Source organism: Physeter macrocephalus, chromosome 8 (genome assembly GCF_002837175.3).
Source record: "Physeter macrocephalus isolate SW-GA chromosome 8, ASM283717v5, whole genome shotgun sequence".
In the NCBI taxonomy this organism is placed as follows: domain Eukaryota; kingdom Metazoa; phylum Chordata; class Mammalia; order Artiodactyla; family Physeteridae; genus Physeter; species Physeter macrocephalus.
In genome coordinates, this window is record NC_041221.1 from 132,757,046 (window position 1) to 132,771,040 (window position 13,995).

Consider the following 13,995-nt stretch of genomic DNA (forward strand, 5'->3'; position numbering starts at 1 on the left):
CACGAACCCGTGTCCCCTGCGTCGGCAGGCGGACTCTCAACCACTGCGCCACCAGGGAAGCCCAAACCGAACTCTTGATTTCCATATCTACTCTCTCTCCAAACTGTTCCTCCCCTGGTCTTTCCTGCCTTGGAGGAACTGTCTATTAGACCATTACTTGAGCTAAAAAACTTGGAATTTTCCTTGACTGCTCTCTTTCTTTCACACCCCACAGGCAATCCAGTAGTAAATATTATTGATTTTACCTCCAAAATATAATAACCGTCTACTGCCTCCTCAAAACCAGCTATTTCCTGTCTGAATTACTTCAGTGGCCTCCTAATTGGTCTCCCTGCTTCTGCTCTTGTCCTAGAATCATCTGTTCTCTACACAGCAGCCAGTGATCCATTAGAAAATGAGGTCGTAGGATGTCACTTCTGCGCTCAGAACTGTCCAGTAGTTTCCAGTCATACTCAGAGTAAAATCTAAACTCTGTACCATGGCCTCCAATGCCTTGCATGATTGACTCTGCCTATCCTGTGACCTCATCTCTGCCATCTCCCCCTTATTTATTCTGCTGCAGCCACACTAATTTTTTGCTGTTCCTCAAACTTGTCCAGCTTGCTCCTGAATGCAGGCCTTTAACACATACTGACCTGTTTTTCTGGAATGCTTTTCACCCAGATGTCTGCAAAGCTTGCTTTCACTTTTCCTTTAGGTCTCTGTTTACATTTCACCTTACCAGAGGAGGGAGGTAAGAGAGCTTGCTCTTACCTGCTCAACTACTCTGATAAGGTAAGGTGTGAACAGAGACCTGAAGGAAGAGAGAAAGCAAGCTAGGCAGATATTTATTCAACTTGTCTTCTCAGTCAAAGAAACTTGAATACTGACTGGGTATTTGAAAAGAAATTATTAATTTTCTTTTATGTTTGTAGTTCTGTTTTAGAAAAAGAATCCTGATTTCTATTACCAGTCATGATGGAGCAGGAAACTGGAAAAAAAAAGAAACTATTTTCAGATGTTGGAAATAGCAGAGCACTGTGATCCTTAAGAGAAACAAGCAAGGTAAGCCACATGATAGCCCTGTCTTTTACTTTTTTCTGGAAGCACATTTCAGTCTGCAAGGTATGGAGAAGGATTCCAGAAGCACAGAATGCAGTCCCAATGAGTTGAAGACACAGATTAGAGTTCAGGAAGGCTGAAGTGATTAGATGTTATATGGCAGAGTTCCAGAGAGAAAGGTACTATACAGAACCAAAACCCAAAACCAAACACAAACAAAAATAGTCCAGGAATTTACATAGGTGTCCTTTTGAATGTTCCCTGAATGCTAAGTCATGAATGCATAGAGTAAAACTCCACAAACAACAGCCAGAGAGCTGCAAGCTGAACAGTTTCTAGAGCTCACCCAGAGTGGAAAGATGTTTGAGCTCTGACCATCCACAGTTGAGAATCCTTGTTGATTACCATGGGCATTTAGTAGAGACCCAGATGTGTGTCTCTATAGTACAAGGATAATCAATCCTTATGGTAAAGCTTTTCCAGGTCCACTCTAAGAAAGTTTGAAAAGGACCAAACTTATCTGTAAGAATTTAACAGCCTGTCGGAATAAAGCAAAAAGACTCTTTAAAGGAAGACAACAAAATCTAGATGCTCACCAGTATAACATGTAATGTGCCCATCATTCAATCAGAAATTACTAACACACCAAGATGTAGGAGAATATGATCCATGTCAGGAGAAAGTTTAGTCAGTAACCCAGAAATGATAGAGATGATGAAATTAGGGGTTAAGGACTTTATAACAGTTCTTACTATAAATATGTGCATTATGTTCAAGGATTTAAAGGAAAATACAAACATCACGAGGAAGGAAATGAAAGATATAAAAGAGAACCAAGTGGAACTTAAAGGGTTGATAAATATAATACTTGAAATGAAAAATTCAGTGGTTGGGGATTGAAGTCACAGATAATGGAGAAAAAATGTCAGTGAACTTGCAGCATAGAAAGATTAGAGAAAAGTAAAAGGAAAATTATCTTTTAGGATACACACAAAAATGTTTGTAGATGAAATTTTATGATACCTGGTATTGGATTCAAAATTCTACAGGGTTGAGAGAAGGGAAGTAGGATGAAACAAAAATTAGCTTTGCTTTGCTAATTGTTGAAGATGAGTGATTGGTCTAAAGGGTTCAGTATAATCTCTCAGAATTTGCAGTTCTTAAAATTATTCATGATGAAAGTTTGAAAAATATAATCTAGTAAGAAAAAGTAGTTAGAATCTTTCTTCCGTCTAAAATGTAACAGGAAGTAGGTCAATGAAAAATAAGTCTTCCCCTTTACAATACTTCTTACATAATGGTCTTGAAAACTCAGCTTTGCTTTGATGGGTAGAAGCTGGGACCAGACTACAAAAGCTGGGACCTCTGTAGCTAGAGATGCTTCCCTCTTATTGGGATAATGCTCTGACATCCAGGAAGAGAAATATGAGGATGCAGGAAGAAGTCGTGGCTCAGTAGGAGTACCATGGTTAACATATGGTAGCACCCACTGAATGGGGAGTATGCTTGGACTCACCTGTCTTCTATTTGCAGCCCAGGTGGGGAAATGGGATGGGTGAGTGATTGGTGCCATAAATACTTTGTTTTATCCATAAACCCAACATGTGAGGGTTTTGTTTTTTTTTAACCATGTCTTAGTTTGAGTTGCTATAACAAAGTCACACAGATTGAGTGTTTTATACACAACAGAAATTTGTTTATCACAGTTCTGGAGGCTATAAGTCTAAGATCAGGGTGCCAGCATGTTTGGGTTCTGGTGTGAGCCCTCTTTCAGGTTGCAGACTGCTTGTTGTGTCCTCACATGGCACAGAGAGGGTGAGAGAGCTCTCTGGGATATCTTTTAAAGGGCACTAATCCTATTCATGAGGGCTCTACCCTCATGACCTAAGCACGTCCCAGAGGCCCCACTTTTAATACCATGACACTGGAACTAGGGTCTTAACATATGAATTTTGGGGGATATAAACATTCAGTCCATTGTAAAGTGCCTAGTGTTAAAGTGCTTAATTTAGTTAAATTGGAGGTGGGGCCGGTATACTAGGGAGAATTGGGATAGACTCAACTGTGAAAGTGAAGCCACAGAACTTACTCTGCAACAGGCTTTAATGTTCCTTTCCAACCTGAGTACCAGTGACTCTATAAAATGAACCTTTGGCTACAGACTTGCCGGTTGATTAAAAGCACCTGGGAAGCATGGTATGCTTTCCTGTCTCTGCCCTTTGGGTCAAACCATTCTTCTCCTCATTACCTTCTGCCTATTGAGAGATCCAGCTTAGAGACCATACTCCCAGTTGTTCTTAGTTTGGGGATCTATGGGATATTCTCCAATGGGTCAACTCTTGTGGCTCTCTTAGGCAATATCATTTAATTAGCACAGGGCATGTACTGGGCTGTCTTCTCAGGTATTTGTTCTTTTGTGAATTTGTTGTTTGAAAGTACAGACACTTTGACCCTGAATATGTTTTGACTCATTGTTTGTGAACATAAACATAATGAATATTACGCCAATATTGAATTTTTGTTAAGAAAAGCAATTGGGGGCAAATACCATTAGGACAGTTTAATTAATTGATAAAATCTTGATACTGCATACATTTTTTTCCCTTTTTTATTTTCAGTTTTGTTTTACTCAAAACATTCCCATCAAATTCAGATCTTTTTGATGTAAATCTTATAATTTATTGATCAAGTTTTGGTTATTTACAATATCACTGATTATAGTTTTTGCAGTTTTTCATTGTTTCCTACCAAATCTGATTTTTTTACCAATAAATTTTGCAGTTTTCAGTGTTAGAAAAATCTGTAACACAGTTGGCCATGTACAATTTTAGCCATTGCCAGTTTTATCTTATCTTGCTTATTTCTACTAGTAATAGTTCTTGTGAGTTAGGCAAAAGAGAGATAGACTTTCTTGACTACTCAGTGAGGCAATTTGGAAGGGTTTCCTTGGCAATGCCAGTGGCAGACCTTGGCAGCACAAAATAGCACCACAAAGAGGAATTCCACAGCTTCATTACGTTCACTAACACAAATAATGAGAACATGTTACTCGCCTAACTTTTTAGATTTGTATTATTACTATTCTACTATGTATCAGTAGTCAGTGGTAACAAAAAATATCTTTGAAGCTGTGCAATCTTATACTTCTTATACTTTTTTTCAGAGGCAGAACTTGATTTCCTAAGGCTTCTAGTAGACTGTATTTAAATGAGCAAAACCATATGTCCCCCCCCACACACACTTTACAGTCACTTTCAATACACACATAAGGAAAGGTACAGAACGAATCTCCCCCAAACACCTCCTTTCAAAATTGGGATTTATATTACAGGTCTGTGCATCTTTTACACCAGCACATACAGAAGTTGACTTTGGCTTCCTTGCTGGTCATCTCCTCACCATTTTGTCTGCCAAGAGTGCATTCAACAGGAGAGGAAGAGCTTCTGAAGTCAGGGTTTAATAATGTCCTATTATAATTAGGGGAGGAGACATTAAAAGAGTGACTTGCTTACCCAAGACCCACTTCATGATGAGCATTTCTGTCCAGGAGAATTGTGTAGTTTTCACTCGGAAGATCTGTTTTGGGTAGTCTGTGAACGTTTCATTGGGCAGGGTTTTAACACCTTCGAAGCGGTCTGATGCATTCACAACTAACAATCCCAAGAAGATTGTAAAAGAAACTGCATGTGCTACAAATTTCATGAAAGGGCTCCTCAGGGTCCGTCCTAGCTGAAAACAAAATATATATAAGACATGTTAATCTGTCAGCTCCAGGCAAGTTCAGGGCTCTCTTTAAAAGGCTTTTGCTGAAAGTTGAACCAGAGAATCCTTAATTTTGGACAGAAGCTGCTAATTGAACCCAGACATTTTCTCTAGAGCTTTTATGTGAGAGGCTGCTTGACCAAATCCATTTTTCTGCTCACTTTAATTTTTTCTGTTTAGAAGACTTAATGGGAGTGGTAAGAGAACGGAGTAGAACACACTAATATAACATCATTTTACAACATCATTTTACAATCTGACTGCACAGCTACCCCCAACCATGTGGATGTGAATTTTATGCTTTATGAATCTAGAAAAAAAATCTGTTTCAATAGAGTTCAGAATTTTTTAAAAAAACACTTTGGATATGCTCTGTTGCTCCTTTGTCTATTTTCTTGAGTTTTAGCTTAGATGACTTATTTTCCACATTTCTTATATCTTGGTAAATTTATTTAAAGCTATGATTTTCCCACTAGGTACAGCATTAGCTATGTTCCTATAAATTTTGACATGTAGCATTTTCCTTGATACTCAGTTATAAATATTTTTATAATTTCCCATTTGATTTCATTTTTAACTCAGAGGTTATTTAGTTTCCAGATATACAGGACTTTTCCCCCCTTGCTTTAAAAAATCCTGTTTTTATTGCAGCATGTGTTCAGATCATAGCCTCTGTGATACTACCCTAAAACTATTGAGATTTTCTTTGTGGCCTAGTACATGTTTAACTTGTGTAGTTGTTCCATGTGAGCCTGAAGTGATCCAAAGATGCCCTTTTAGGGAGTAGGTATTGGTCATATCTTCTTATCCCTGGCTTGCCATCCAAAGGCCACTTGGATCTTTGAGGACTAAATTGGGGGCTGCACAGTCAGTCTTTGCTGACCCCTGTAAATGAATTCACTTGGGTCTCTTCCAGGTTACTGCTGTCACCCTCACCTAAACACCAACTCTAACCTCTCACCAGGTATACTGATTAGACAAGAGCAAGAGGGGAGTCTTTTCTGGATCTCAGTTCCTTCTCCAGAGCAGATGTTCAGTTATAGCCAGTGACTAGTTAATTGATGTTCATGTTCTGCCTCGTTCAGGAGTCCTAGAGTGAAATGTCACCCAGCATGTAGAGTATTGGTTCAGCAGAAGATCAGCTATAGGAGTGTCTCCTGGTAAAATTTCCCTAACTATGATTATGTTCAACATAACATTTATAAATCAGATGGCTTGATAATGTTCTTTCAGTAGGCTTCAGTATGCTAATCATCCACGTTAACGGTGCCAGTAATTATTGTAACGTTCTAATGTCATAGAACCCATCTGTTGAAATTTAAAAAGATAATTTTAATCTTTTTTTAAAAAAGACTGCGTTTCAAGTCTGGACGTTGGAAATCCCTATTTGTGCTGGAAAGAACTTGTTCGGATTCACCTGCATTGTCAAATTGTCATATGGCACTAGAATAACTTCAGAAGTGTTGAAAAAGATGTTTACCTGAAAACTAGGGGGCCCACAAACATCTTACAAATGACATTTCTTAGTAATGTTTAACCTTATTATTTACAAAATAGGGACTGTACATTATTTTTAGCCATAGGTAGATGTACTAAATTCAGAATGTAGAGATTAAATATAAGGACAAATAAAATACCTTACATAAATTCAGTAAAAAAAAAAAAGAATCAAATGATGTCTCATATTGACCTATGTGGTGTCAAATACATACTTTGAATTTTTCAACATTTTATCTGACTGTGTTGGCATCTTAGAGCCCCAGTTCCCAACAAAGATGCTGGGATACTTTGGTGTATACAGGCGACATCCTTAGATAGTCATTGCATTCTTTCCTGTCACTGTTTCCTAGCTGAGGGAGTGGTGAGAGGCGAGGTAAGTTGGAGAATGACTGCAGACTGGGGAGAGGAAAGGTTGAGGAGAGGGCAAGGGATACCAGATCTGTGTGTCCCAGCAGGGTCCCAGAAATGTCAGAAAAAGGTGGAGAACACGGAGGTAGACACAGCTCTCAAGGGATTGATGGCCAAGTTTCCCCAGTCCTTTATCAGTGGGCTCTAGGTAACATTTTCCAGTGACTACCTGGATGAGGACCTGGGGACACCTCTCCATCTTCTCATCTAGGCAAGGCACCTGATGTCAGGAATCTGCACACAGGTGCACCCATGCTGGCCCTGGGATTCCCCATAAGAGCTGCTTTGAGGAATTTAATGTTCTCTTTGTTCCCTCCTTCAAGTTGTTATCTTCCGGCAGAAGACGCATCTGTAAAAATTATTGTATTTATTGCAGACGATAAGAAAAAACCCTGATAAGGCCCTGCAGTGATGTGGAAGGTTACCCTGGGCTCAGTCCAGGTAACTTGATTTAAGCCATAGGGAGGAAAAACGAGGTTAGGAATTGATGCACCTTTCCTATTTTTCTTCTGGGCTTGAAAGCATCTTTTTAACTGGTAAAACTTTGATAAAGGTCAGATGAGATCAAATCATTTCAGTGATTTCCTTTTTCTTTTTCTTTTTTTTTTGTGACATTCCATATTTATCTCAATTTTTTGAAGCAAATTATGCTTGGGGTAAAACTTCCTCCTTTCACAAGGCCACCAGGTGAACCAAAAGAGAGGAGAAAAGTCCACCAATGTATACCAGCAGCTCTTAGCTGGGGAATCATTAATGCTGAGTCAGGTAACAGTGTTAGGTATAAAAAGAGATGGTAGAGCTTTGGGAGACATAGGCCTTGTCCTCCTCTGCCTGAAGAGTAAAACTGGTGAGTCTGAAACATGGGCTAAAGCAGCTCTGTCATTACTTGGCCCTTATGAGCTGAGAACATATCAGAAAATCCAGGCTTGCTGTACTCAGTCTCTGGCTCAAGCCCAGACTTCCTGGGTACTATTCTTTTACTCTGGGAAATAGGTGAATGTGAGAATAACTGAGTAGTGCTCCTGAATTAGCTCCAAATGAACTGCATTCTCAAGCCCTCAGGGTGGACACCTGCTTTTACTTGTTGACACGCCTCTGTGTTCTGTGGCACTGGGCTCTTAGCCCACAAGTGTAAGCACCTAACTGGGACCTGGTAGCCACTTGCCCACAAGGTAGGCCATGACTGCAGTAGAGCACCCAGAGAGTTTCCAGCATCTCTCCCCAGTCTGAACTTCCAGTCTTCCTCATCAAATGCCACCCTCTCTTGCTGCCAGCTGCCAGTGGCCACAAGCAAGGGCTTAGTGTACAAGCTGTTTTTTTGTCTTACTGGACATTCCAGCGGCACAAAATGTCAGTCAGACAAGTCTCTGAACAGAGGAGAGGAAACTGCAGCCATGGGGCCAAACTTTCCTGCAATCATTACTTCTAGAATATTCCAGAAGACACCATAGGTCTCACCCCTACGTTCCATGGTGGCATCAGTCTCTTGAATTTACTGGGTCCCCAGAAAGTCCGGGATTCCTCCCCCGTCCACACATCCTTTTTTTTGCATCACATCTGCATGATACTGGCCAAGATTCTTCTCAGACCTACTGAAAATCTAAAAAATTTAGTCAGCAACTGGCATATCATCTCTTTCTGAATGTTTCCCCAGGCAGGAAGAGGCAAACCAATTTGCTGGTGTTGCTTAGTCCCAGTTCCCTGGAAGCTGTCACATTTAGTTTTACAGCAAAAGTGAGGATTGGCAGTGTTTGGCTGTTATTTTAATGATTGATGTCCTAGAATTAGTTTGTGGCTTAGAGAATGTAGAGGCAGCATCCCTGTACATCTCTGGATGAAGGCAATGATCTAACTTGCAGTACAGACTAGATAATACTGCTATGAAAACAAGTACCTAAAACCAATGACCAGCGCTAATCCAGTTTTCAATCTGGTTAGTCTTTTTTCACTCACTGTGCTTTTTCCAGCTCATGATAAGGGACAGAAGAAAATAGCCTTATCCTACATATCATTTGGGGAATACTGATTTAGAAATCTGTGTCATGGTAGAGTGCCATAGAAACAAAATCCTCAATAGATATGAGGTTGAACACCACAAATATTCAGTATGAGGACTTTTATTTTTAACACTATCCTACAGAAGAAGGAGTTTGAGTCCTAATTTCTTTCTCTGACACCCCTCCTACTCTAAGGCAGTCAGTTCCTTGCTTGCCTGGTTAGGTGGCCTCATTAGCAGATCTGAAGTCTTGGGCCCGTCGTCCTGGCATGAGTTTTGTCTTGGTGGAGTTGACAAGAGGATCCATTCACTGATGACACTTTTATTAACTGCCTTAGCTGATCAAATTCCCTGTGGAACTAATCTCTCTGTAGTCATGTTTCTTCTACTGAGTGTTGATTACCTAAGCTTAATTGCTTTTTTCCTATATCACAAAGTAAATGCAGCTTTGGAAACTTTAATGACCACTTAACCTACGAAACATATTTCAGAATTTCGACATGATTTGTTTTTATAGGCGCTAGCTCTTGCCTGAAGCTGGAGTGACTGCTGATGCCTTTTGTGGCTTTGGGTCAGATGGGCTGTAGGGAGGATGGAACAGGAGGTGCGGCAGCTTGGCTCTTGCAGGTTCCACTCCTTCCATTACAGGCGGGCACCAGACACTCCCCCTTCCTGCGAGAAAAGAACCCAGCTTTGCGCCTTTCCAGCTCTCCTCCTTTTTCCTTTGTCTTTTTTCCTTCTAGTGACCTAATTCGCTGCCCACGTGGGCCAGAACCCAGACAAGGAAGCCAGGAGACCAGGAAGATGTTGAGATGGGTCTGCAGTGCCCCAGTATGAGAAGCCTTTGACTCTCAGCTCCTAGTTGTTTCTCTTTTTTGAACCTGGCTTATAAAGTGTGTGCATCACAGTGTAATTGAGAGAGTGAAATGAGGTGTTGCATGAAAAGGGCTTAGCAAAAAGAAAGTACTCAATAAATGTTGGCTATTCCTATTATCATTATTATACGTATTATTACTATGGGTTTGGAAGCCGTGTTTAGGACATTGCATAATTAGAAAAGGAAAAGTGCCTTTATTCCCCCTTTATTCTGTTACTGATCAGATTATGCCTTGAGTGTATAAAAGTTTCCATTTTATCACTCCTCTGTCTTTTAAGAAAGTGATTTAAAAAAAACAAATCTTAGCATTTTCCCTCTTAAGTGGTTTTCTACTTTTGTTGGGTCTCTCAGGGCTATTTTCTTTAAATGTAGGAAATGATCAGCTGCATATTTGGACAAAATGGACTTTAGGTTATGCTAAGTAGAGAGGAGAAATAACCGCAAAGACATGCACCTTAAGCAGTCTGTACCTTGCTGCACGGAGCAATCCAATAGGCTATGGCGAGAAAAGGGAGGCCTAGGGAGACTCCAAAGACAGCCAGGAATTTCACAGCGATAGACTGTTGACGTAAGCCTGAGAGATTTTCATACCACATGGTAAGCAATTGCTGTTGACAGTTAGGATGAGCAACGAACTGTAAAAACAAAACAAAAACAAAAACAAAACGCAAACAGGAAAATGGCATTGGTAGCACTTGAACAGTATATGACCTATGAGTAGCTCGGGGCTGACATGTTCCCCTGGGGAGGGTGGCCTGGGTGTTTGAGCCAGAGCAGCTAGGTCAGGTACCTGCTGGGCCTTTCTGACTTGGGGTTGCTGGGGGTCTCTGTGCTATAAGCCCTCATAGGACTGGCCCTCATAGGACTGGCTGCATCAGGGCTTGGTAAACTGAGGGCCTTGAGAAGTCTCAGGCACAGAAAATGACAGTCAGCTTTTGGGTAGATGTTTGTCTCCAATCCAAGGAGACTTATCTCTGGGCAGAGTTCATATGGGAGTCAACATATTGGAATGGATGGAGCATGAATGGGATTTTAGAGTCAACATGCGTTTGAATTTGCTCTACCATTTACTAGCCAGATGGCCTTGGGCCAGCTACTTCACCGCTCTGAGCCTCAATATTGTCCTCTGCAAAACAGAGCCTGTCACATTGTCTTGTAGGGTTAAATGAGGTATTGAAGAAAAGTTCCTCTCTCTTTTCCTATGTTGTCTAAGAAAAAGTTCTTGCAGTGGAGTTTCCAGAGGACATGTTAAAACTCCTCAGTATTTCCCCACTGGATTTCAGTGGTATTTGGCTTGGGTCCCTGTTGCTTATTGTAGCATGCTGGAGCGCTGACACATTGTATCCCCATGCAGTAGCTTCTCACTGCCACCTCCCTGTCTTGGATCTGCCTTGCCCTCATGCCAGGTTACAAGGTGGGCCTTCTGTGGACATTTTGTATTGTTGACCTCACCCTTCTTGATATATATTGGACTAGGGTTGGAACCCAGCCTTAAACTGGGTCCATTAGGTTTTCTCAGCTGGCTTTTTTTTTTTTTAATTTCTCTTTTTATTTATTTATTTATTTTTATACATCTTTATTGGAGTGTAATTGCTTCACAATATTGTGTTAGTTTCTGTTGTACAACAAAGTGAATCAGCCATATGCATACATATATCCCCATATCCCCTCCCTCTTGTGCCTCCCTTCCACCCTCCCTATCCTACCCCTCTAGGTGGTCACAAAGCACCGAGCTGATCTCCCTGTGCTATGCGGCTGCTGTCCACTAGCTATCTATTTTACATTTGGTAGTGTATATATGTCAGTGCTACTCTCACTTCGCCCCAGCTTCCCCCTCCCCTCCGTGTCCTTAAGTCCATTCTCTATGTATGCATCTTATTCCAGCCCTGCAACTAGGTTCATCAGTACCATTTTGTTTTTAGATTCCATATATATGCATTATATGCATTAACATACGGTATTTGTTTTTTTCTCTTTCTTCACTCTGTATGACAGACTCTAGGTCCATCCACCTCACTACAAATAACTCAATTTTGTTTCTTTTTCTGGCTGAGTAATATTCCATTGTATATATGTGCCACATCTTTAGCCATTCATCGGTCGATGGACATTTAGGTTGCTTCCATGTCCTGGCTATTGTAAATAGTGCTGCAGTGAACATAGTGGTACATGTCTCCACATGATTTTGAATTATGGTTTTCTCAGGGTATATGCCCAGGCTACTTGAGACTGTGATCGAGAGAGGCAGTCTTTTTATTTACTGAGGGGTTAACATGTAACCTTCAGGGATCTGGGCAGCTACTTTCCACTGTGTAGACTAAGTAGCAAAACAAGCCAGTTAAAAAGAGAGAAAGAAGAATGAAGTTGTATAGAAAGAGGTTCTATAGTGTCCTACCCTCTCTGAGGTCCAGCTCCACTCTGCACACATGGTCCACGAGACACCCCTAGATTCATATACAGCATCTTCCTTTTTCTGATTGATTCAGCAGGTTGACTTGAGTTGCTGTAACCAAATATCCTTTTTCTGCAAATATTTGGTGCTACTTGGCCATTTGTTTTTAGTTGATTCTGAGTCTTGGTCAATAGAAACTGGTAATAGGCAATATGTAAGTAACATTTATGGGAATAAAGTTTACACTTGAGAAAATTATGCTCATTAGTAGCTTATTTCCTCCCTGTGACAAAGGGAAGTCATTATTTGCTTTAGGCAGCCTGCTCTTTGGCCCTGTCAGGATAGCCATATGCCATAGGAGCTGGGACCCATGGACTAGAACGGATAGACTGGGCATTCTTCAAAGAGACTGCATTTTCAGTGGATTACCCTGGATCGTAATGTCCCAATTTTCATCCCGTTTGCCTCATTGGGTATTAAGAGGATATATGCAGCAATTTCTGGGAAATGCAAAACATTCCCTTTTCATTATAAGAACAATATAAATAGAGCTATTAAAAAAATTCTCAACGCAGATGGCAACATCTTGTTTCCAGTGTCTGGGAACTCACAGTAGCAACCAAATGATTTGCGAGGATGCTATCAAAGCTTTATTTGGCCCTGCAGCAGCCCCTGGTGATACTATTACTCAATCGTTAGCTGCAAATGAGGCTTTCTTGGGGTAGCATTTTTGGATTCATGTCAACCATTGTGGTTTTTCCCTGCAAGAACAAGAGCAACAGATTCTCCTCAACCCAGGTAGGAACCCTCAGGCCATCATATGCTTTCCTGTGCCCTTTCTGGCTCACAACAAAGTGGAGCAAACAACAGAACAGTCATGCACATGTTTCAGTAATTCTCAGAGCCTGATCACAGCAAGTCGTCCCGTTGCAGGTCAACTTGCAGGCATGGGGGGGAGCAGTCGGTTTTGTTTTTCAACAGTTAGCCTTCCCTCGGTGCTGAAATGGTCCTGCCCTGGAGAAACACACAGCCTCATGAAGTAGCGGAAGACCACTTGGCTCGCCCTGTGGCTCCCTGCACTGTAGATGCTCTGGAAGGACTCCCGTCCTGATCCCTGCCATTGGCCTCTGTCTTTAACTGGGGAGAGCCCATCCTTGCTTCTTCTGCTGCCTCCTGCAGACAAATCAGCACAACAAATTGGGCAGCAGAGCAGGAGGGGAAGAATTCTGAGGGAGAACACAGTGGGAACCATTCCCACTCGCCCTTACCTGCCTCAGAGGACAGTGGTCCCGACTAAAACAGGGGGGGTCTCTCTTGAGACTCTGTCCTCTAATTAGACCTTTGTTAATTTCCACAGTGGCCTTTCTTCCTCCATCATAAAGCAACCTAGTTCCAAACATGCTATTTATTTGTAGACAGACTTTATAATATAATACTCCCAGTAAGCTGATGGCAGCTGACACCTGAAGCCCAGATCATTATTTATCTTTATGTGAGCACTTTTCTGTATTGGTAGCAGGACTTCGAAGATAACTTCATGACGCATAGTTCAATGTGTATCAGAGGATTTTTCTCTGCTGTGCTTTTGAAGCACAGAGAAACATCATTCCTGACCCAAGGAAGATGAGAGTAACATGAGGCACACCATAAAGACACAAAGAACACCCTAACCAGAAGGGCACTCAGTCAGGGAACAAAGGCAGGAGCAGGGGGAGGATTTTTCAAAGCAGGGTCAGAGAGGAACAGAGGAAGGAAAGCCCACAGCTAGATAGAGCGGAATGGGAACTCAGAAAATCAGTGTTGTCTTGGGTCAGATTTCTTTGGCATCTGGCTCACAAAAAGATGGAATGATCTGGATCCTAACAAGAGGATTGCCCAGGCCATTCCTGCCCCTAGACCGTTCTGGACTGAGAGCATGGTACACATTTATGAAAGTTCTTCAAGGGAAGAACCGGTTTGACCACCTCAGCTTTCCCATCGACATGATTCACACTCTTCCTAGTAGGGAGTAATGGCCTG

The 13,995-nt window shown here is 41.4% G+C and overlaps 1 protein-coding gene across 1 annotated transcript in view; it reads right to left on the reverse strand.

Annotated features, from left to right (window-relative positions):
- The window catches only part of TRPC7 (transient receptor potential cation channel subfamily C member 7), a 145,016-nt gene that overhangs the window by 48,149 nt on the left and 82,872 nt on the right, over window positions 1-13,995 (reverse strand). The window contains exons 4-5 of the mRNA XM_024125313.1: window positions 10,055-10,219; window positions 4,554-4,770 (exon numbers count right to left, since the gene is read on the reverse strand). Coding sequence (XP_023981081.1) covers window positions 4,554-4,770; window positions 10,055-10,219 — 382 coding nt within the window. The remainder of the gene's footprint in view (window positions 1-4,553; window positions 4,771-10,054; window positions 10,220-13,995) is intronic.